Below are 22,143 nucleotides of genomic sequence, written 5' to 3' on the forward strand. Positions count from 1 at the left end.
AAATAGGAGCTGCCTGACACAGAAGTAGACCAAAAGCACCTCAAAAGCTAGACATCATACCAAGATCCAAAGAAATTCAGGAACAAATGAGAACAGAAGTAATTGAGATCTATCAGTCTGGTAAAGGTTATAAAGCCATTTCTAAAGCTTTGGGACTCCAGCGAACCACAGTGAGAGCCATTATACACAAATGTCAAAAACATGGAACAGTGGTGAACCTTCCCAGGAATGGCCGGCCGACCAAAATTACCCCAAGAGCGAGAGGCGACTCATCCGAGAGGTCACAAAGACCCCAGGACAGCGTCTAAGAACTGCAGGCCTCACTTGCCTCAATTAAGGTCAGTGTTCACGACTCCACCATAAGAAAGAGACTGGGCAAAAACGGCCTGCATGGCAGATTTCCAAGACGCAAACCACTGTTAAGCAAAAAGAACATTAGGGCTCGTCTCAATTTCACATCTCAATGAATGCCAAGACTTTTGGGAAAATACCTTGTGGACTGATGAGACAAAAGTTGAACAATTTGGAAGGCAAATGTCCCGTTACATCTGGCGTAAAAGGAACACAGCATTTCAGAAAAAGAACATCATACCAACAGTAAAATATGGTGGTGGTAGTGTGATGGTCTGGGGTTGTTTTGCTGCCTTAGGACCTGGAAGGCTTGCTGTGATAGATGGAACCATGAATTCTACAGTCTACCAAAAAATCCTGAAGGAGAATGTCTGGCCATCTGTTCGTCAACTCAAGCTGAAGCGATCTTGGGTGCTGCAACAGGACAATGACCCAAAACACACCATCAAATCCACCTCTGAATGGCTGAAGAAAAACAAAATGAAGACTTTGGAGTGGCCTAGTCAAAGTCCTGACCTGAATCCAATTGAGATGCTATGGCATGACCTTAAAAAGGCGGTTCATGCTAGAAACCCCTCAAATAAAGCTGAATTACAACAATTCTGCAAAGATGAGTGGGCCAAAATTCCTCCAGAGCGCTGTAAAAGACTCATTGCAAGTTATCGCAAATGCTTGATTGCAGTTATTGCTGCTAAGCGTGGCCCAACCAGTTATTAGGTTCAGGGGGCAATTACTTTTTCACACAGGGCCAAGTAGGTTTGGATATTTTTTTCTCCCTAAATAATAAAAACCATCATTTAAAAACTGCATGTTGTGTTTACTTGTGTTATATTTGACTAATGGTTAAATGTGTTTGATGATCAGAAACATTTTGTGTGACAAATATGCAAAAGAATAAGAAATCAGGAAGGGGGCAAATAGTTTTTCACACCACTGTATATGAATGAATGACCTCCAAAGAGCGCGGAGACTTTTGATAACGTGAACGTGTCTGCAAAAAGTGGGGTCTCCTGCCCAGCAAAAGTTGAGCAGCTGGCACGCGCGCATAGCTGTGCCGGCCTTTGAGAAGCTTACTGTGCTTCTGCCTTAAGTCAAATTGAGCACTTTTAATGTTTTTCATCCTCCCCCTGAGCTATAGTCCAGACAAGTGCAAACACGGGACCCCTTTTCTACACCGCGACAAACTAATATTAAGGTGCATCGCACTTTCTTTTGCATGTATACGATTATGAGGTCGTCAGCTTGGATTATGAAGACACGCACAGGAGTGGAGGACCGAGAGTGCCATCACAGCCAATTAAAATTATGGCGCCGCCCGTGCAGGCTGCGGCTTACAGAGCTCCTGAGTCCGCGGTGTTTAGTGTTAATCTTTGTTCGTCTTTGTTAACTAGTATAAGTAGAAAAGTAGATTTAAGTGATAGTAGTACGCAGACATACATTTACAAGCGGCAAATCCTGCTAGATTTCCAAAGAAATTGCGCCGAAATATCCAGTGAGGTGACTGAGACACTCCGCAGTCTTTGCTTACTTCGGCAGCCTGAGAAGTTGAGTTGGCGAAAACACAAGCGCCGAGATCGGAAACAGAAACGAGGTAAACGCGGCGGTATTGGCACAAGGCTAAAAAACTAACTCCACCAGACCTGTGATACCGTCTATTCTGCTTGTGAACGTCCGATCGCTGGACAACAAGCTGGATTATATAAAGCTGCAGCGGGCCAAGCAGTGGGAAATGAGAGACTGCTGCATCTTTATTTTCACTGAGACATGGCTCCAGGAAAACATTGTAGACTCGGCCATCCAGCTAGACGGACTGACCATCTTCCGAGCAGACAGAGACGCCTCTTTGTCCAGTAAGACCCACTGTGTGTTTATGTGAACAGAGAGTGGTGTACAAACGCTGCCTCAGTTGCGTGACACTGTTCCCCGCTGATAGAGGTTTTATCAGTAAGGTGTCGGCCTTTCTACCTGCCGAGGGAATACAGTTGCGTGATGGTGGTGGCCGTCTACCTCCGCCTAAGCGCAAATGCTAACCAGGCGCTAGCGGAACTCTACAAGATCATCAGCAAACTGCAAACGCACCCCAAGGCATTTTTCATTATTGCTGGAGACTTCAATCATGCCAACTTGAAGTCATTTCTCCCAAAATTCTCCCAGAATGTGAACTTTGCAACTAGAGGGGGAAGCTGTCTGGACAATGTTTACACAAGCGCTCCTGACGCCTACAAGGCACTACCCCACCCTCACCTGGGCTGTTCAGATCATATCAGCGTTTTTATGGTTCCTGCATACAAGTCCCTGCTGAAGCGCACTAAACCAGCCCCAAGAGCATCAGAGTGTGGCAGGTTGGTGCGGTTTCAGCTCTCCAAGACTGCTTGAATTGACAGACTGGGACATTTTCAGAGAGGCTGCTATGGATGGTGACTCCATCAATCTGGAGAGTACACAGACTCTGTGACTGGCTACATCTCCAAATGCATAGAGGATGTTACTGTTACCAAGGATGTTACCACAAGAGCCAACCAAAAGCCCTGGATGACAAGAGAAGTGCACAAGCTGCTCAAGATCAGAAATGCAGCCTTCAGATCTGGAGACAAGGCTGCCCTCAGGGTGACCAGAGCCAACCTGTCTCGTGCTATAAGGAGAGCTAAGTGGGCATACGCGCAGAAGATCAACAAACAATTCAGCAGCACCAGAGACACATGTCGTATGTGGCAGGGTGTTCAGGCAATTACAAACTACAAGCCCAATCCACACAGCAGTGATGGTGATGCCTCCCTTCCAGATGAGCTGAACAACTTCTTTGCACGGTTTGAGGCACAGAACAAAGAGCCTGCGAGAAAAGCAACACCTCCCTCCACTGACCAAGCACTCTGTCTCTCCATAACAGATGTGAGGAGGACTCTATCCAGAGTCAATCCACGGAAGGCTGCAGGACCTGACAACATACCTGGTCTTGTGCTCAAAGAATGTGCAAGTCAACTGGCTGGTGTCCTCACAGACATCTTCAACACATCTCTGAGCCAGTCGTCAGTCCCAACATGCTTCAAGTCGACCACCATCATACCAGTGCCAAAGAAGTCATCAGTGACATGCCTGAATGACTACCGACCAGTTGCACTCACACCAATCATAATGAAGTGCTTGAAAGGTTAGTCATGTCACACATAAAGACTAATCCCCTGCCTCCCTTGACCCTCTTCAGTTTGCATACCGCTCAAACAGGTCAACTGAGGATGCCATATGCTCTGCCCTTCACCTCTCCCTGACACATCTGGATAAAAAAGACACATATGTCAGGATGCTATTCATAGACTTTAGCTCTGCCTTCAACACAATCATCCCTCCAAAGCTGGTTGTAAAACTGAGCAGGTTGGGCCTAAACACCACCCTCTGCAATTGGATCCTGGACTTCTTGACAGAGAGGCCCCAGTCAGTTCAGATGGGCCACAACACTTCCAGCATCATCACACTGAGCACTGGAGCACCGCAGGGCTGTGTGCTTAGTCCACTGCTCTTCACCCTGCTGACTCACGACTGCACAGCCACGCACAACACCAATCACATCATCAAGTTTGCGGATGATACGACGGTGCTGGGACTGATAAGCAGGGATGATGAAAGAGCATACAGAGATGAGGTGAAATGGCTGTCCGCATGGTGTGAAGACAACAATCTATCTCTCAATGTCGACAAGACAAAAGAGATAATCGTGGACTTCAGAAAATCACGTCCTGCCCACATCTCGCTCAGCATCAACGGTTTAGATGTGGAGATTGTTAGGAGTACCAAGTTCCTCGGTGTGCACTTAACTGAGGAACTTACGTGGACACATAACACCTCATCACTAATCAAGAAAGCCCAGCAGAGACTACACTTCCTGAGGCGGCTGAAGCAAGCACGTCTTCCCCCTTCCATCCTCACCATGTTCTACAGAGGCACCATAGAGAGTGTCCTGACCAGCTGCATCACTGTCTGGTATGGCAACTGCAACATATCCGACCGCAAGCGCCTGCAAAGGATAGTGAAGACAGCAGAGAACATTATTGGGGTGCCTCTTCCTTACAGGACATATTTTACAAACACAGTGTCCGCAAGGCCTGCAGCATTGTGCAGGACCCTTACACCCCTCACATGCACTTTTCACACTTCTGCCATCCAAGAGAAGATACTGCAGCATCAAAGCCAAATCTGCCAGGCTGCAGGAGAGTTTTTACCCCCAAGCTGTTAGACTCCTTAACACCAGGCTGCCCCCTGGGACCTTCCACACGGCCTCAACCACCACTAAAAACAGAACTTTTATACATGAAAACCACTATCCTGCAAAGATGAGTGTGCATGTAGAAAAAAACTGAAAATCTCATACTGACCTTTAAGGATTTTGACACTCTTGATATCCTTCTGCTATGAAACATTCTGACCTGTCATTGTTTACACACGTCTTAAACAACTATTATCATACACTGATAATTTCTGTATTATCTATATCTATTATTTATTATTCATTTATTTATTATATTACATATCTTACACATCAATATTGCTGCTACTTCTTTGTCCTATCTGCACAATGTCTTGTCTTGTTTGTGTTTTAATTTTAAATTTTAAAATTTTTATTCTATTTTTAATTTACTATTTGCACATCATGTTGTTACACTGTGGACCCTGAGCCTCGCAATTTCGTCTATCTGTATACTTGTATATAGTTGAGATGACAATAAAGTTCACTTTGACGTCTCACCAGTCTACAGTACACAAGACCCACTGCAACTGTCCCCAAAAGGCGCTCATATCATCCGCGAACACATCTCTCTATACTATATAAAAGAAAAAGGCAACTTTCCTTTCTTTACACCTTTTTTCCTTTTATCCCAAACCAAAGCCTCTCTCTCTTTTAACACTGCAAAGGACACAAAACTAATTTTCTTTAATTGCTGGTAATGCCGGTAAGGCACATTACCAGAGGCAGAAATTTGGACGTTCACATAGAAAATGTAATTTCTATACCACAGCCATCGTGTAGCGCCTTTTAAAAGGTATCAACTACCGAGAGATGATCCATATACATTTTAGCTGCTGTTAGTACTACTTACCTGTTCTGTTACACCGTCTTTAAAATGTAGTTTACCCACAACCACTCCAGTAGCGCTCAATGTACCTGTACTTCTTAAAACGTTAATGTTTTACTGTTTAATAACTTAAGACTACATTTTATTATTTTTCCCTTGCACACAGTGACCAAAGCTATACACACACATACATATATATATATATACCTGTGTGTATGTATGTGTGTATATATATATATATATATATACACACACATACATATATATATATACCTGTGTGTATGTATGTGTGTGTATATATATATATATATATATATATATATATATACAAACACACCTATCTACATTATACATATATATATATATATACACATATATATAATTGTGTGTGTGTGTATGTATGTGTGTATATATGATGTAGATATGTGTGTATATATATATATATATATGTGTATATGTAGATATGTATATAGATATGTATGTGTATATATATGTATAGATATAGAATACGTAGAATTAAGGCAGTTCTGAAGGTGAAAGGGGGTCAAACACCGTATTAGTATGGTGTTCCTAACAATTCTTTAGGTGAGTGTATGTATGTATGTATATATATATATATATATATATATATATATATATATATATATATATATATATATATATATATATATATATATATATGTGTAGACTCAAACCCATTATGACAGTAGCAATCCAAGCTGTGAGAAAACAGTAAAAAGGAGGCGTGTCAGATGTCGTGGTACATTTTCTGATGCAGCTAGACGAATACAACTTTGTGACGCTGCCGCCAAATACACAAAACAATTACTTTGACAATCTTGTTACGTTATTTTTAAAATGTTTCCTTTTCTTTTTCATAACTTCTTTAACACACGACCTCGCTGCGAAGCGTGGGTATTTTGCTAGTATAACTATATATAACAGGATTAAGAAACTAGCCAGAAACTACTCTACACTTTATGGCAGTTGCCTGCAAGGATTTCATTCCCCTTTCATTTCTGAACTGGTAGAACATTCAGAAAAGACCACTTTTAGTTTTCATGTATTGACAGCATTACTAGGAGAGAAGTTCAGTGTTAATATGTTGTTCTTTTGTTAATATGGTTAGTTTAATACTATTCCATGTCTATTATTGTTTTATTTAATTTATTAGGAGTCTATAAATCTGTGTGTAACAGGCTTTGGTGGATAACAATATGGTCTAATGTTGGCCTTTGCCAATTTTTTTATATCACATCTTGTTGCCTTGAAGTGCCACAGGAACAAATATATATTTGCAAGAGTCCAAAAATATAAGGGTTCACTAAAAGGCCATTCTTGCTCACCAAGAAAGTGCAGAACACTTCTAAATACTTGATAGGAACTCATCACAGGGCTGATTTGATTTCTGGAAATAAGGTATGCCACCAGCATGGAAACATGGAATCCTGTAAAGCCACCAAAACCCTAAAAAAAAGCAACAAATAAAACATACATAAGTTTACATGACAAGATTTACAAAACCAAACTTCTACACAGCTATAATCTAACTATACAAAACAATCTTACAACACTTCTAAATGGTAATTTGAACATACATGCAGTGTAGATCAAGCCAATGTACAACTACTCTTAATATTTAAAGAAACCATTTTTGTGTACTGACAGTCAGAAAAATGTGACATTATTTGAAAATAAAAATATTTTATGGATAGACAAATTGTTTTTTGTTTAGCTTATCCTCATGAACCAAATTTCCACTTGCAAACACAGCACACTATATGTTTCTTCAAAATAACACAAAGTCAGAATAAGCACAAAAAACAAAACCACAAACCTGAAGAGAAATTCCATGAAATTAAATGTTTGTGCAGATACACAGGTCAGGTGAAGCTGGGGAGCATGCACACATACAGGGTGTTGCTAAACCCACAACATTACAAAAACAGCTCGGGAAATCGCAACACATGGCCTCATTGCTGTAACTGATGCTCCTACACAATGCAGGTAATTTACCTCACTTGGAACTCCATGAGCAACTGCTTGTTCGATACAAAGTCAAACAAGCGGTAACCAAGGATACTCTGAAGAGACACAACACCGAAGGAGTTCAGTCTTTGATTCAGGTCAATGTATAGCAGAAAAAGCCACTTCTCAAGAAAGGCCACATTAAGGCTCATTTGAGCTTTGCCAGAATGCACCCTGAAGATTCTGATGCCAAGTGGGAAAAGGTCTTATGGTAAGAGGAGACCAAATTCAAACTATCTGGCCTCAATACAAAACGGTACACCTGACAGAAATCCAATGCAACTCATAATCCACAACACACCATAACTACAGTAAAGCATGTAGATGGCATCATCCTGTTTTGGGGATGTTTCTTTGCTGCAGTATCTGGGGCTTGTTAGTGTAGAAGGAAAAACAGATGGGGCAAAACACCATCAAATTCTTGAGGAAAATCTGCTTCCCTCTGCCACAAAGTTGAAGATGGGCAGAATGTTCACCTTTGAACACAAAAACAACTTGAAGCACATAGAAAAATTGACCACACAGTGGCAAAAGGAGAAAAAAGTGAATGTCCTCATGTGGCCCTGTCACAGTCCAGACCTAAATCCCATTAAAAATCTGTGGAAAGATTTTAAGATCGCAGTCCACTAACCAGAACCATCCAATTTGACCGAACTTGAACAGTTCTGTAAAGAACAGTAGGCAAATATTGCTCAATCCAGATGTGAAAACCTGATAGAGAAGTATCCCAGAAGACTCAAGGCTGTCTTTAAAGCAATAGGTGGTTCAACAAAATATTGCCATTGTGGGTGATCATTTTTTAATCTCAGTATATCTTGTTTTTGATTTCTTAAAATTCTTCTGAACTGTATCTATGACATCTTTCACTTAGATGTTATAGATTTCGATGAGTAAGTAAAGCTGGAAAAAAATATTGGTTTGTGTGATTTTATTTAAGACTGCAAAGCAAAAAAAAAATGGGAATACACTGAAGAGAGCGATTCTTTTCTACAGTATACCCACTGTATGTATGTATGCATGTACACATACATACATACATATACATAACGTACAGAAAGGAAATATTCCCATGTTTTCCGAAATACATACACTACAGGGGCGTTGCCCCCCTGCTCGCTTCGCATGCCCACCACGCCATTCCCTCCCCCCAACCAAGGCTCGCAACGTGCCAGCCACGTCACGTCTATGCCTCTCACGTTGTCAAAAGGGGGGCTGAACGCATGCTAAGGAGATGCGGTTGCGCCTCTGAAACCTCTTCTTAAACAGTGATACAATGGGAAACAAAAAAATTTTTTTTTTTTTTACCTCCTCTATGCTCGATCAGCTGGCTTGCTGCTGCAGCTTATATCGTGCTGCGCTTCAATCATTTAAAAGCATGTACAGCAATTGTCATCTTTGTCTCGCTTGATGTTAAAGTGTCTCCGAAAAAATCACGTCTCAACCCAAGATTTTTTTATACAGTATAATAGACTAGGGGCCTCTATATATATATATATATATATATATATATATATATACACATACACATACATACATACATACATACATGTTTTGACAGGGATGCCAGAGGCCATGACCCGGCCGGGACGTCAGGGGGGACCGGAAGAGGGTCAGAGCCCTGCCTGGATCACGTGGGGTTTGCCTTCCGGGTTGCTTTGGGGGCCACGGGTCAAGGGCATGGAAGCCTTTCCCTGTAGGGGCCCATGGTCACCGCCAGGAGGCACCCCAATGTCTTGGAAACTTGTTGCCCCAGCACTTCCTCCACACCAGGAAGTGCTGGGGGGAAGATTTATGACGGCGCCCGGAGAGCAGCCGGGAGTACAGCCGGCACTTCCGCCACGCTGGGGCGTGGCTAGAGGAGGAATGCCGGGAAAACCTGGGGCTCATCCGGGTCCTCTATAAAAGGGGCCGTCTCCATTCATTCGAGGCTAGAGTCGGGTGGAAGGAGGACGAGGCAAGAGGAGCTGTGGAGGCGGCCCGAAGACAAGGCATTGTTGCCAGGATTGTGACTGTTTGGGGTTTGTGCACGTGATTGGGTCTGAGTGACCATTGGACTGGGTCTGAGTGACCTTTATTGTAAATAATTGTGTTTAATAAACGTGTGGTGGTTTTAAACAACATGTCCGCCTGTCTGTGTCCGGGCCAAGTTCACAGTGTATATATATTGTGGTGTTTATTCTTCCCCAAAGAAGACAGCACAAACAAAAACAAAGTTTTGGGGACCGTCCACATACACGGTGTGCACAATTATTAGGCAAGTGAGTATTTTGACCATATCATCATTTTTAATGCGTATATTCCAACTCCAAGCTGCATTAACTTGAAAGCTTATTGGATTTAAGCACGTCAGGTGATGTGTATTTGTGTAATGAGGGAGGGTGTGGCCTAAGGAGATCAACACCCTATATCAAGGTGTGCAGAATTATTAGGTAGCTAGTTTTCCTCAGGCAAAATGGGCCAAAAAAGAGATTTAACTGACTCTGAAATGTCAAAAATTGTAAAAAGTCTTTCAGAGGGATGCAGCACTTTTGGAATTGCTAAGATATTGGTGTGTGATCACAGAACCATCAAACATTTTGTTGCAAATAGTCAACAGGGTCGCAAGAAACGTGTTGAGAACAAAAGACGCAAATTAGCTGCCAAAGATTTGAGAAGAATCAAACGTGAAGCTACCAGGAACCCATTATCCTCCAGTACTTTCATATTCCAGAGCTGCAACCTACCTGGAGTGCCCAGAAGTACAAGGTGTTCAGTGCTCAAAGACATGGCCAAGGTAAGGAGGGCTGAAACCCAACCACCACTGAACAAGAAACATAAGTTGAAACGTCAAAACTGGGCCAAGAAATATCTGAAGACAGATTTTTTTCAAAGGTTTTATGGACCGATGAGATGAGAGTGACTCTTGATGGACCAGATGGATGGACCTGTGGATCAGTAATGGCACAGAGCTCCACTCCAACGTGGAGGTGGGGTACTGGTATGAGCTGGTATTTTTAAAGATGAGCTAGTTGGACCTTTTGCATTGAAGATGAACTCAAAATCAACTCCCAAACCTACTGCCAGTTTTTCAAGACACTTTCTTCAAACAGTGATACAGGAAAAAGACCATGATTTTTATGCAGGCCAATGCTCCATCACTTGCATCGAAGTTCTCCACTGCGTGGCCAGCCAGTAAAGGCCTTAAAGATGAAGGAATAATGACATGGCCCCTTCCTCATCTGACCTAAACCCTATCGAGAACTTGTGGGCACTTCTTAAACGCTAGATTTACCGGGGAGAAAAACAATACACCTCTCTGAAGAGAGTCTGGGAGGCTGTAGTCACTGCTCCACAAAAGCTGATCGTCAACAGATCAAGAAACTGACAGACTCCATGAATGGAAAGGCTTATGACTGTTATTGGAAAGAAGGGTGGCTATATTGGTCATTGATTGATTGATTTATTTTTTTGAAATGTCAGAGATGTTTATTTGTAAATTTTGAGGTGTTTGTTTATTATTCTCACTATAACAGATGAAAATAAACAAGTGAGATGGGAAAATTTTCATTTTTCCTTTAGTTGCATAATAAATCTGCACACTAATAGTTGCCTAATAATTGTGCGCACATATGTATTCCCCTGATGATGTTCACACTCACATTTCCGTTGTGAAACATTCAGGTTTCAGGTTTATTAACATTTTGGATTGACTGATAGCACTGTGTTTGTTCCATATTAAAATTAATCCTCAAAAATACAACTTGCCTAATAATTCTGCACTCCTGTGTATATATATATATATATATATGTAATCCTCAAAAATACAACTTGCCTAATAATTCTGCACTCCCTGTATATATATATATATATATATATATATATATATATATATATGTGTGTGTGTATATATATATATATATATGTGTGTGTATATATATATATGTGTGTGTATATATATATATATATGTATATGTGTGTGTATTAGTATATATAGTATATATATATATGTATTAGTATATATAGTATATATATATGTATATATATATGTATGTAATTGTTTTGTCATATATATATATATATATATATATATATATATATATATATATATATACATATACACACATACACTCACCTAAAGGATTATTAGGAACACCTGTTCAATTTCTCATTAATGCAATTATCTAATTAACCAATCACATGGCAGTTGCTTCAATGCATTTAGGGGTGTGGTCCTGGTCAAGAAAATCTCCTGAACTCCAAACTGAATGTTAGAATGGGAAAGAAAGATGATTTAAGCAATTTTGAGCGTGGCATGGTTGTTGGTGCAACTTTGACTGAAATAACCACTCGTTACAACCGAGGTATGCAGCAAAGCATTTGTGAAGCCACAACACGCAGAACCTTGAAGCGGATGGGCTACAACAGCAGAAGACCCCACCGGGTACCACTCATCCCCACTAAAAATAGGAAAAAGAGGCTACAATTTGCACGAGCTCACCAAAATTGGACAGTTGAAGACTGGAAAAATGTTGCCAGTCTGATGAGTCTCGATTTCTGTTGAGACATTCAAATGGTAGAGTCAGAATTTGGCGTAAACAGAATGAGAACATGGATCCATCATGCCTTGTTACCACTGTGCAGGCTGGTGGTGGTGGTGTAATGGTGTGGGGGATATTTTCTTGGCACACTTTAGGCCCCTTAGTGCCAATTGGGCATCGTTTAAATGCCACGGGCTACCTGAGCATTGTTTCTGACCATGTCCATCCCTTCATGACCACCATGTACCCATCCTCTGATGGCTACTTCCAGCAGGATAATGCACCATGTCACAAAGCTCGAATCATTTCAAATTGGTTTCTTGAACATGACAATGAGTTCACTGTACTAAAATGGCCCCCAAAGTCACCAGATCTCAACCCAATAGAGCATCTTTGGGATGTGGTGGAACGGGAGCTTCGTGCCCTGGATGTGCATCCCACAAATCTCCATCAACTGCAAGATGCTATCCTATCAATATGGGCCAACATTTCTAAAGAATGCTTTCAGCACCTTGTTGAATCAATGCCACGTAGAATTAAGGCAGTTCTGAAGGTGAAAGGGGTTCAAACACCGTATTAGTATGGTGTTCCTAATAATCCTTTAGGTGAGTGTATAGCTCAATGTGTGGAGTTCATGTTAAAGGAATTTTTCTTAATCTATGCAACAGAAATTGTGATGCTTTTTCTGGGGTATTGTGTGTAATTCTGGTCTCCATATTGCAAAAAATACATAGTACATGAACTTAGCAAGTTGTGGTGCCTGTGACCACCACAAGTGTAGTGTGACATCCCCAACAACTAAGTCATATGGCAGGTTTTATTTTCTCAAAAGTTGTGGGGCATTCCTGTATGAATTATAGTTGTCAATCATTATGCGCTCATAATTAAATCTAAGAACAACAAAGAAAAGCAGAATAGGTCGCAAGAAACGAAACAGAATTGTTTTTCAGGGCTGTGCAAACATAGGAAAGCTTTAAGAATTCTGTAGTCAGCACAAATGTACTTTCAACATCTTTCCAGTTTCCTCCACTTTGGCCAACAGCAAAAAAAAATTAAGTTTTCAAAACTATGGAGGAAATCCCAAACTGTGATGAGAAGTTATGGGAAATGTTGTCATCAAAGTGTTAGCTGTGCAATATAACATCCTTTCGGAAACAAGATTCAGCAACTTGAAATAATTAAGTGATTCCTAAGTTGCGAGATGTGACACTGGCCTAAAAGACAATCTGGCTGAATTGCTTAGCAAATTCGTGGCCAAAAGTTTTGAGAATGACACAAGTATTGGTTTTCACAAAGTTTGCTGCTTCAGTGTTTTTAGATCTCTTTGCCAGATATTTCTATGGTATACTGAAGTATAATTACAAGCATTTCCTAAGTTTCAAAGGTTTTTCTTGACAATTACATTAAGTTTATGCAAAGAATCAATATTTGCAGTGTTGGCCCTTCTTTTTCAAGACCTCTACAATTCACCCTGGCATACTGTTAATGAACTTCTGGGCCAGACTGGCAAGTCTGCTGTACTTAAAGGCCTGTTTTCTTTATAGGTTTTCTAATTTTGAAGTATTAAATACCAGGAACACTGCATTAATGCAAAAGTAAACCAACCTTTGCCTTTAATACCGCAGAAGGAAAGACGAGAGTGGCTATCCTCACAAGAGAGTAGCAAGAAATAACAGCTTTTTTTAACTGAACATCCTTGAGCTCAGTACACATTCATATTAGATAGACAAAAGCACTGCTTTCATTAAGATTCACCAAAAAGTAAAGTAAGCACCTGTGATTACTGTTTATTTGGGTGGGTCATACCAGATTTTCTACTAGTAGATCTTACCTGATCAAGCTTCCTTTGCCGCAACCATATTTTCAGCAACATAATACCTTCTTTAGAGCCTGGAAAGTCGGCAAGAGCAGCATTAAGAAAGGTAAGATGAGCTTCTATCAAAGCTTCCCTTAGGATACCATTATTGTAGTGGGGAGTGGGTGGCTCACTGATTTCTATAAAGTGGAAAGCAAAAGGAAAAAAAAAATTATTGATACAGTGCATAATAATTTCATCTTTCATCAAAAAAGCCACACGGACCAAGTTAGCTTATAGCAAGTTTACTCAACATCAAAAAATGTCCAATGGTAGCTAAGAGAAACAGGGTGAAAAAAAATAATGATGGATACAACCAAGCAATACTTAAATAAACGGAAAGAACATATATAGAACATTTCAACAAATTTCAAAATATTTAAAATTGAAAGTAGCTTTAAGCTATTCAGATGAAAACAATTTATAAGAGAAAAATTATTATGCACATATATACCTTGTGTAGCATTCTCCCATCCTTGGAACCAAGCACTCCGAATATTGTTCCTGCATATATGGAAACGAGAAGGCTTAAAGAAATCAGCTGGGATGCAGACGTAAAGGCGCAATGTCACAGAATGCAGGTCTTTATCTGTAATTAAATAAAACATCAAATGTATGAGCTAATATTTACAGTCTTTAGATGCATTAAGCTGAATACAGACTGTAGGATTATGTTCTACACTGTGTACATTAGGCCATTTTGCTCCTACTCTTATTTGCTATACTTATTTATACATCATTTTATTGTTGTTTTGCTGATCTTACCCAATTTTGTATGCAAAATAAAATGGAATCTAGCAAATTTAACCACATTTTCCTTCTATCAGTAAAAAGCATCCATTCCATTCACTGGAGTTAGCTACCTTAACCTGAACAAAATATTTATTTTCTCTCGAAATATCAGACTATAATTAACAACTTGGAATGTTAAAGTAATTTTGTACATGACAATGACAACATTCAAGAAAGGTTTGTCATTGTCATCTGTTAACTACTTAAAAATGTATAGCTACTATCACAACAAATAAATATTTGAATAAAAAAAATGTAAGTGCAGATTAGACAAAATGTTTAATCTGGAGAAAATAATAACTTTTAACATATCCACTTCCACTACACATTTCCAATATTATTCATGGTGCAAGATCTCCAAAGAAGCTCCATTAAGTCAATATCCAATTTGTCGATGAACCAGTCTATCTGCCAGAGCCAATGTACACATTTATAAAATACATAGAAGATGAGACTAGATCCGTAGTCTTAAATACATCATTTTTCTCTCTTTTAAAAAAATGGAACAAATCTAATCGCATCAGAAAGAATTAATTTTTTTAAAAACTGGAAAAGCATACAAATATAAAGAAAAAACTTTCTGGATGTTTATGATTATATTTCGTAGCATGATGGGGAGTTTTTACTTAATGAATAGCAGCATCTTTGTCACAGGGAATTCTGTTGCTCTTTTCTTTGATCATATTAGAAGTGGCAATAAACAATCTGTCTCTGTCCACACTGATGCACAAGGCTGACAGGAACTTGAATGCTATTTTGGCAATGGTAGGGAACCAACTCCAGGCGTTATTCCTGTATTGCAGTGTATTACAGTATTACAGCAAGTGCGGTCTTTCAAATCTAAAAGATTAATCTGCATTTTGTCTTGTACCAGTCTGTCAGATTAAGATAGGAATGTTCATATTAAAAAAAAATAAGTATACAGTACTCGAATGTAGGTTAAATTATTAGGATGCTTGAATGTACTTCTTTCTGTACTGTATGTGTACATTTAAAAATATGTACTTATTGATATTTACACTTTTTGGTGTAAAGCATACATTGTTTACAAGTAACGCAGTATTGCTTAAGAGACATAGGTGAAATGCACTGTGTTAATGAATATGACTGACTCATAAAAACCAACACAATGAAAAAGAAATAAGAAATACATGCACTCTTTTTCATTGGAATTAGAAAAACAAAACTGTCTGTGACTGCATAAACAAAGTAAATGCAGTCATTAATTTATTTTTTTGTTATTCCAGCTAGGTTCTTTAATCCTACAGGCTACAGCACCGTAGATCCTTGCATGTCTTATTTTTTTTTTTTTTACAGTACATAAATTGTATTGCTGCGAGATTATACATCAAAGTCAAAGCCAAAGTCAAAGCGAACTTTATTGTTATCTCAACCGTATACAAGTATACAGATAGACTAAATTGCGAAGCTCAGGGTCCACAGTGTAATAACATGAAGTGCAAATAATTTAAAATAGAATTAAAATTTTAATTTAAAGTGAAAACACAAACAAGACATTGGACAAAGACAAGACAAAAGAAGTAGCAGCAATATTGACGTGTAGTAAGCAATATGAACACTGATGCAATGTATGGTATTTGCAATCTAGAAACATACATATAGTCAACAGGTATGTAAAATAATAAATTAATAAGTAATAGATACAGATAATGCAGCAATTATCAGTGTATGATAATAGTTGTTTAACACTAGCATTACCAGAGCCTATAAAAAACTCGTAGATCCGGCCCACCTTAAAATGCTTCACAACTCTCCGTCACGTCTTTTGTCTTCTAAATTTGTGGCTAAGCAGCAAACAGCATACTATCACATCCCCTCACCGCTGCACAAAGTTTTCTCAGCTCAAGTCTGTTTACCTGCGTGTCAGTTGCTTGGAGTTGTATGGAGTGAGAAATCAAGCAAAATGACAACTTTTATAAATACTATATCATCATTTGGAACACTTGCATTTCATGTGTGTTCCATGTCTACATAGATCTATATACACATATCGTTAAAAAAGAAACGTTTTTCATGTTTTAGTTATAATTGACAAAATGTAAACATGAAGTTTATAATGTGTGAAGCCTGAAGTCCAAATATCAAAGAAACAGTTTCAAAAAAAGTACAAATATAATAGAACATGTGCGCTTTTATTCAAAAATATAACTACAGAAAAACAACCCAAGTGAGAATGCGATATTGACATGCATTTGGTAAGAGTGCTGTGGTGGCGCAACAGTATCAGCTTTTGACTGGTAGTCTTAACTTTACGGGTTTGATTCCAGATGAGTCCGTTTTGAAAAGTGAGCTGCACATATTCTTACTATTTTGAAATAAAAACATACATTTGATTCCAGTCTTTAACAGCCAGTGTAATTTATGATACTTGTAAAGGTTAGCTTTTTTTTTAATTCTGTTATTCTCTCAGCCGCGCTCAAGAATCACGCAGCAGTATTTGAAACTGTTGTTTTCTCAGATGCACTATAACAGAGGCAAAGTTAACAAAAACATCTTCAGAAAAATATTTTTAAAAAACCCACTGTTCAGTTAATTCATTCAAAATGATGTATGTGCCCTGCATTTTGAACACTATATTTATTCTTTTTGTATGGGCGCATTTTTGGATGAACCTCACAAGCCCGATCGACTCCAAGTGGCTTCTGTCGAAGTTTACCTTTCACTAGTACGAGTGAAATGACAAGTACGGAAATTCTATATATTCGGGAATGATTTTATATATTCTGACGCTGACTTTATATATTCAAGTTTTGACTTTATATATTCAGGAATGACTTTATATTCCAAAAATCATTGTAATTGCCTGTCTGGCACCCCATAGTGCACTGTATAATAGATATATAAAAAAAGCTAAGGGGATAGATATACAGGGGTGTGAAAAACTATTTGCCCCCTTCCTGATTTCTTATTCTTTTGCATGTTTGTCACACAAAATGTTTCTGATCATCAAACACATTTAACCATTAGTCAAATATAACACAAGTAAACACAAAATGCAGTTTTTAAATGATGGTTTTTATTATTTAGGGAGAAAAAAATCCAAACCTACATGGCCCTGTGTGAAAAGTAATTGCCCCTTTTTAAAAAATAACCTAACTGTGGTGTATCACACCTGAGTTCAATTTCCGTAGCCACCCCCAGGCCTGATTACTGCCACACCTGTTTCAATCAAGAAATCACTTAAATAGGAACTGCCTGATACAGAGAAGTAGACCAAAAGCACCTCAAAAGCTAGACATCATGCCAAGATCCAAAGAAATCCAGGAACAAATGAGAACAGAAGTAATTGAGATCTATCAGTCTGGTAAAGGTTATAAAGCCATTTCTAAAGCTTTGGGACTCCAGCAAACCACAGTGAGAGCCATTATCCACAAATGACAAAAACATGGAACAGTGGTGAACCTTCCCAGGAGTGGCCGGCCGACCAAAATTACCCCAAGAGCACAGAGACGACTCATCCGAGGTCACAAAAGACCCCAGGACAACGTCTAAAGAACTGCAGGCCTCACTTGCCTCAATTAACTCTTTTAGAGCTAATTTTTTCTTTTTGTTTCTTATCTCCCAGGGCTGAATATTGTTCCAAAAACTAACATTTTTTAGAAAAGAACACAAAACAATTGTTTAACATATCAAATCAACAAAAAATATTTACTTTTGACAAATTTTACTGTCTTGCATGTTGTATAAGCCTGCATACTCTATGAATTCACATATATATATAACATACATTTTACTCAGCAAAGTCCTGCAAAGTCTAATCTCGCTCAAAGCAGCCAATTTCAGTCATTGCCACATTTCACTGCTTACAATACATGTTGCTTTGGTGCCTTCTTTTCAATTGTCTGTTGCTGCATTTTCTCACATATATTGTTAGTGTGTACTGTAGAGAGACAAGTCACCCTTTTGCCATTGTGCTATTCCACTGCCACCAAGTTTTCTGCCCGTATGAAAAGCATATTGTCACCTCTTTTCATCTTCTGAAACTTTATGAACTTTATGCATGTCATTATAGCCTGGCTCACGTTTTGCTTCTGTTTATTACAGAAGTAAATAAAACTTTGCAGCAGTACGTACCTATCACCATGCTGCATAACCTGTCCAAAGCCACCAGGGGACAAAGCACGTTTGGACCAATGCTCCCTGAAGTTATATCACCAGTTCTGTCTCATCTCTATTTGTAATACCACAGCACGCTTCACCTCGTCTTTTGTTGTGGGTTTACTCTTTGAAAAACGAGAATACGATGCAAACGCAGCCCGCGATTCAAAAAATTTCTCTGCCTACCTGTTTGTCTCGTCTGACGGTAGCTGAAAAGCAGCATCAGGAGGGAGCAGCCTGAAGTACAGCAGCTGGTGATCTGTCGTGTCCAACAGCAACCCATGCCGTCTTGTGAAGTCCAGTAGCCAGATCGGCTCTCAACGGATCAATGTCTGTGTATTTATCCCACGCAATCCTTGCCGTAGATGCATTGGCTGCGCGAAGGCGCTCAACTGGCAGCAGATCTGCTGGCGCGGCATCGGCTGGTGTTTGATCAGCTGATGCCAGCTTCTCACTCTCTTGCTCGATCTCCTGATCACTGTCAATAAAATCCGATTCTGAAAATAGAGTCAGACTCCGCGATAATACGCAAAACATTGTCTGCCGAGTGTTTTCTTTTCTGCACTCGCGTCGCTCCCTCATCACATGTGGATGCCATCTTGACATTGTTTACATTTCGCAACTCACGCACACACAAGGATTAGTTGCCGAGTCAATGAGTCTAGCATTCCTCCAAGCACAGAGGGAATGCCTGTGACGTGACAGTGAGATTTGTCGCCATTAACAGCTGATTATCGCCCTCAACCCCTCCTTTCGACAAAAGTCGACATCCGCCCTAAAAGACTTAAGGTCAGTGTTCACGACTCCACCATTAGAAAGAGACTGGGCAAAAATGGCCTGCATGGCAGATTTCCAAGACGCAAACCACTGTTAAGCAAAAAGAACATTAGGGCTCGTCTCAATTTTGCTAAGAAACATCTCGATGATTGCCAAGACATTTGGGAAAATAACTTGTGGACTGATGAGACAAAAGTTGAAGTTTTTGGAAGGAAAATGTCACGTTACATCTGGCGTAAAAGGAACACAGCATTTCAGAAAAAGAACATCATACCAACAGTAAAATATGGTGGTGGTAGTGTGATGGTCTGGGGTTGTTTTGCTGCTTCAGGACCTGGAAGGATTGCTGTGATAGATGGAACCATGAATTCTACTGTCTACCAAAAAATCCTGAAGGAGAATGTCTGGCCATCTGTTCGTCAACTCAAGCTGAAGTGATCTTGGGTGCTGCAACAGGACAATGACCCAAAACACACCAGCAAATCCACCTCTGAATGGCTGAAGAAAAACAAAATGAAGACTTGAGTGGCCTAGTCAAAGTCCTGACCTGAATCCAATTGAGATGCTATGGCATGACCTTAAAAAGGCGGTTCATGCTAGAAAACCCTCAAATAAACCTGAATTACAACAATTCTGCAAAGATGAGTGGGCCAAAATTCCTCCACAGCGCTGTAAAAGACTCATTGCAAGTTATCGCAAACGCTTGATTGCAGTTATTGCTGCTAAGGGTGGCCCAACCAGTTATTAGGTTCAGGGGACAATTACTTTTTCACACAGGGCCATGTAGGTTTCGATTTTTTTTTCTCCCTAAATAATAAAAACCATCATTTAAAACTGCATTTTGTGTTTACTTGTGTTATATTTGACTAATGGTTAAATGTGTTTGACGATCAGAAACATTTTGTGTGACAAACATGCAAAAGAATAAGAAATCAGGAAGGGGGCAAATAGTATTTCACACCACTGTATAGATAGATAGGAAGGAAAGGCATTATATGATAGGCAGACAGGGAAGCTGCTATATAATAATAAAATTACTGTTATTACTATATAGATAGACAGGGAGTTGAGGCAGGCAGAACAGCGAAGGTTGAAAAGAAAAAAAAAAAAAACATTTTCTCCCCAACAGGGAATCGAACTCTGACCTCTGAGGTACGGCAAGTTCTGAGTGACGAAATCTTACCAGTATGCCACAGAAGCTGTTGTGACATTCTTGAACCTTTTGTGAAAGTGTTTATTTAATCTTTGTCTTTCAGGCTTCACATATTTTATAGTTTATGCCTACATTTTGTAGCATTTATTACTAAAATATGAAAATGTTTCTGTTTTAACAATGTGTTTACACGGATTACTGTAGAAACGGAACATACATGAAATGAGTGTGTTCCAAATAACGATCTATTATTTCCACTCTAAAACTCCACTTCACTCCCAGTTAATCAATCAAGGCATGAGCTGGGAGAAGTTCGTGCACATTCTAAGTCGGTGGGGGGATGGAATAGCCGGCTGCTTGCAGCTCTAAATCAGCACATTTAGATAAACAAAAAACGCTGGCGAAGAGGTGAACGGTTTTAAGTAGCGATTTAAGGTGGGACAGATTTACGAGTTTTTTCGTAGGCTTTGGTAATTCTAGTGTTAAGACATGTGTAAACAATTACAGGTCAGAATGTTTCACAGCAGAAGGATATCAAGAATGTCAAAATACTTAAAGGTCAGTAAGAGATTTTCATTTCTTTTTTAAATGCACATTAGTCTTTCCTGGAAAGTGGCTTGCATGTATAAGTTCTGTGTCAGCAGGTTTTTAGAGGTGGTTGAGACAGTGAGGATGGAAGGGGGAAGACTTGCTTGCTTCAGCCGCCTCAGGAAGTGTAGTCTCTGCTGGGCTTTGATTAATGATGAGGTGTTATGCGTCCATGTAAGTTCCTCAGTTATGTGCACACCGAGGAAATTGCTATTCCTAACAGTCTCCACATCTAAACCGTTGATGCTGAGTGGGATGTGGGCAGAATGTGATTTTCTGAAGTCCACGATTATCTCTTTTGTCTTGTCGACATTGGTGAGGCTCTGACTGTGAGGCTCACCGTAAGCGCCATGTCCTTTGGGGACCCGAACTTTAGGTCAGGGGTGGGAGCCTTGTTGCAACCATGGAGTGGAAGGTACTGGACCCTTACAAAAACAGCAATGCCTATTGAAAAACTGCCTCCTCGGCTGCAAGATACGGTCAGGATAACCTGAGGAGACAGCTGTTTCAAAGGAATGCATCCAGGCTCACATTTTAAAGACAGTTTTTTTCCCCCCATGTTTTATCCTCATTTTAATGGATTGTTTGGTTGATTTTAACCTCCACATGGACACTGTGTTTGCATAATTTATTTAATGAATTTAGAAGCACTGCACTTTTGGACACTTTGATTTTTTTAAATGTTTTATTAATAAAAGCACTAATACACTTTTGCCCCTACCACTTCCTATATGTGTGCTTTATCTTTATCTGCCAAGTTTATCTTGGTTATGACTATTGACAGTGTTGGGTTCAAGAGGCACCCAAAATGGAAATGGGAGTATGGAGCCGATCTACACAGTCACATTTACGAGTGTAATGACACGCTATCCTTCTTGAAAAAATTACGGGTGAAAA

The 22,143-nt window shown here is 39.6% G+C and overlaps 1 protein-coding gene across 1 annotated transcript in view; it reads right to left on the bottom strand.

Annotated features, from left to right (window-relative positions):
- The window catches only part of nol6 (nucleolar protein 6 (RNA-associated)), a 309,483-nt gene that overhangs the window by 222,548 nt on the left and 64,792 nt on the right, over positions 1 to 22,143 (bottom strand). Inside the window, exons 5-7 of the mRNA XM_039757964.1 lie at positions 14,272 to 14,406; positions 13,794 to 13,957; positions 6,764 to 6,884 (exon numbers count right to left, since the gene is read on the bottom strand). Of these exons, the coding sequence (XP_039613898.1) occupies positions 6,764 to 6,884; positions 13,794 to 13,957; positions 14,272 to 14,406 (420 nt within the window). The remainder of the gene's footprint in view (positions 1 to 6,763; positions 6,885 to 13,793; positions 13,958 to 14,271; positions 14,407 to 22,143) is intronic.

This window comes from Polypterus senegalus, chromosome 7, assembly GCF_016835505.1.
Source record: "Polypterus senegalus isolate Bchr_013 chromosome 7, ASM1683550v1, whole genome shotgun sequence".
Lineage (NCBI taxonomy): Eukaryota > Metazoa > Chordata > Cladistia > Polypteriformes > Polypteridae > Polypterus > Polypterus senegalus.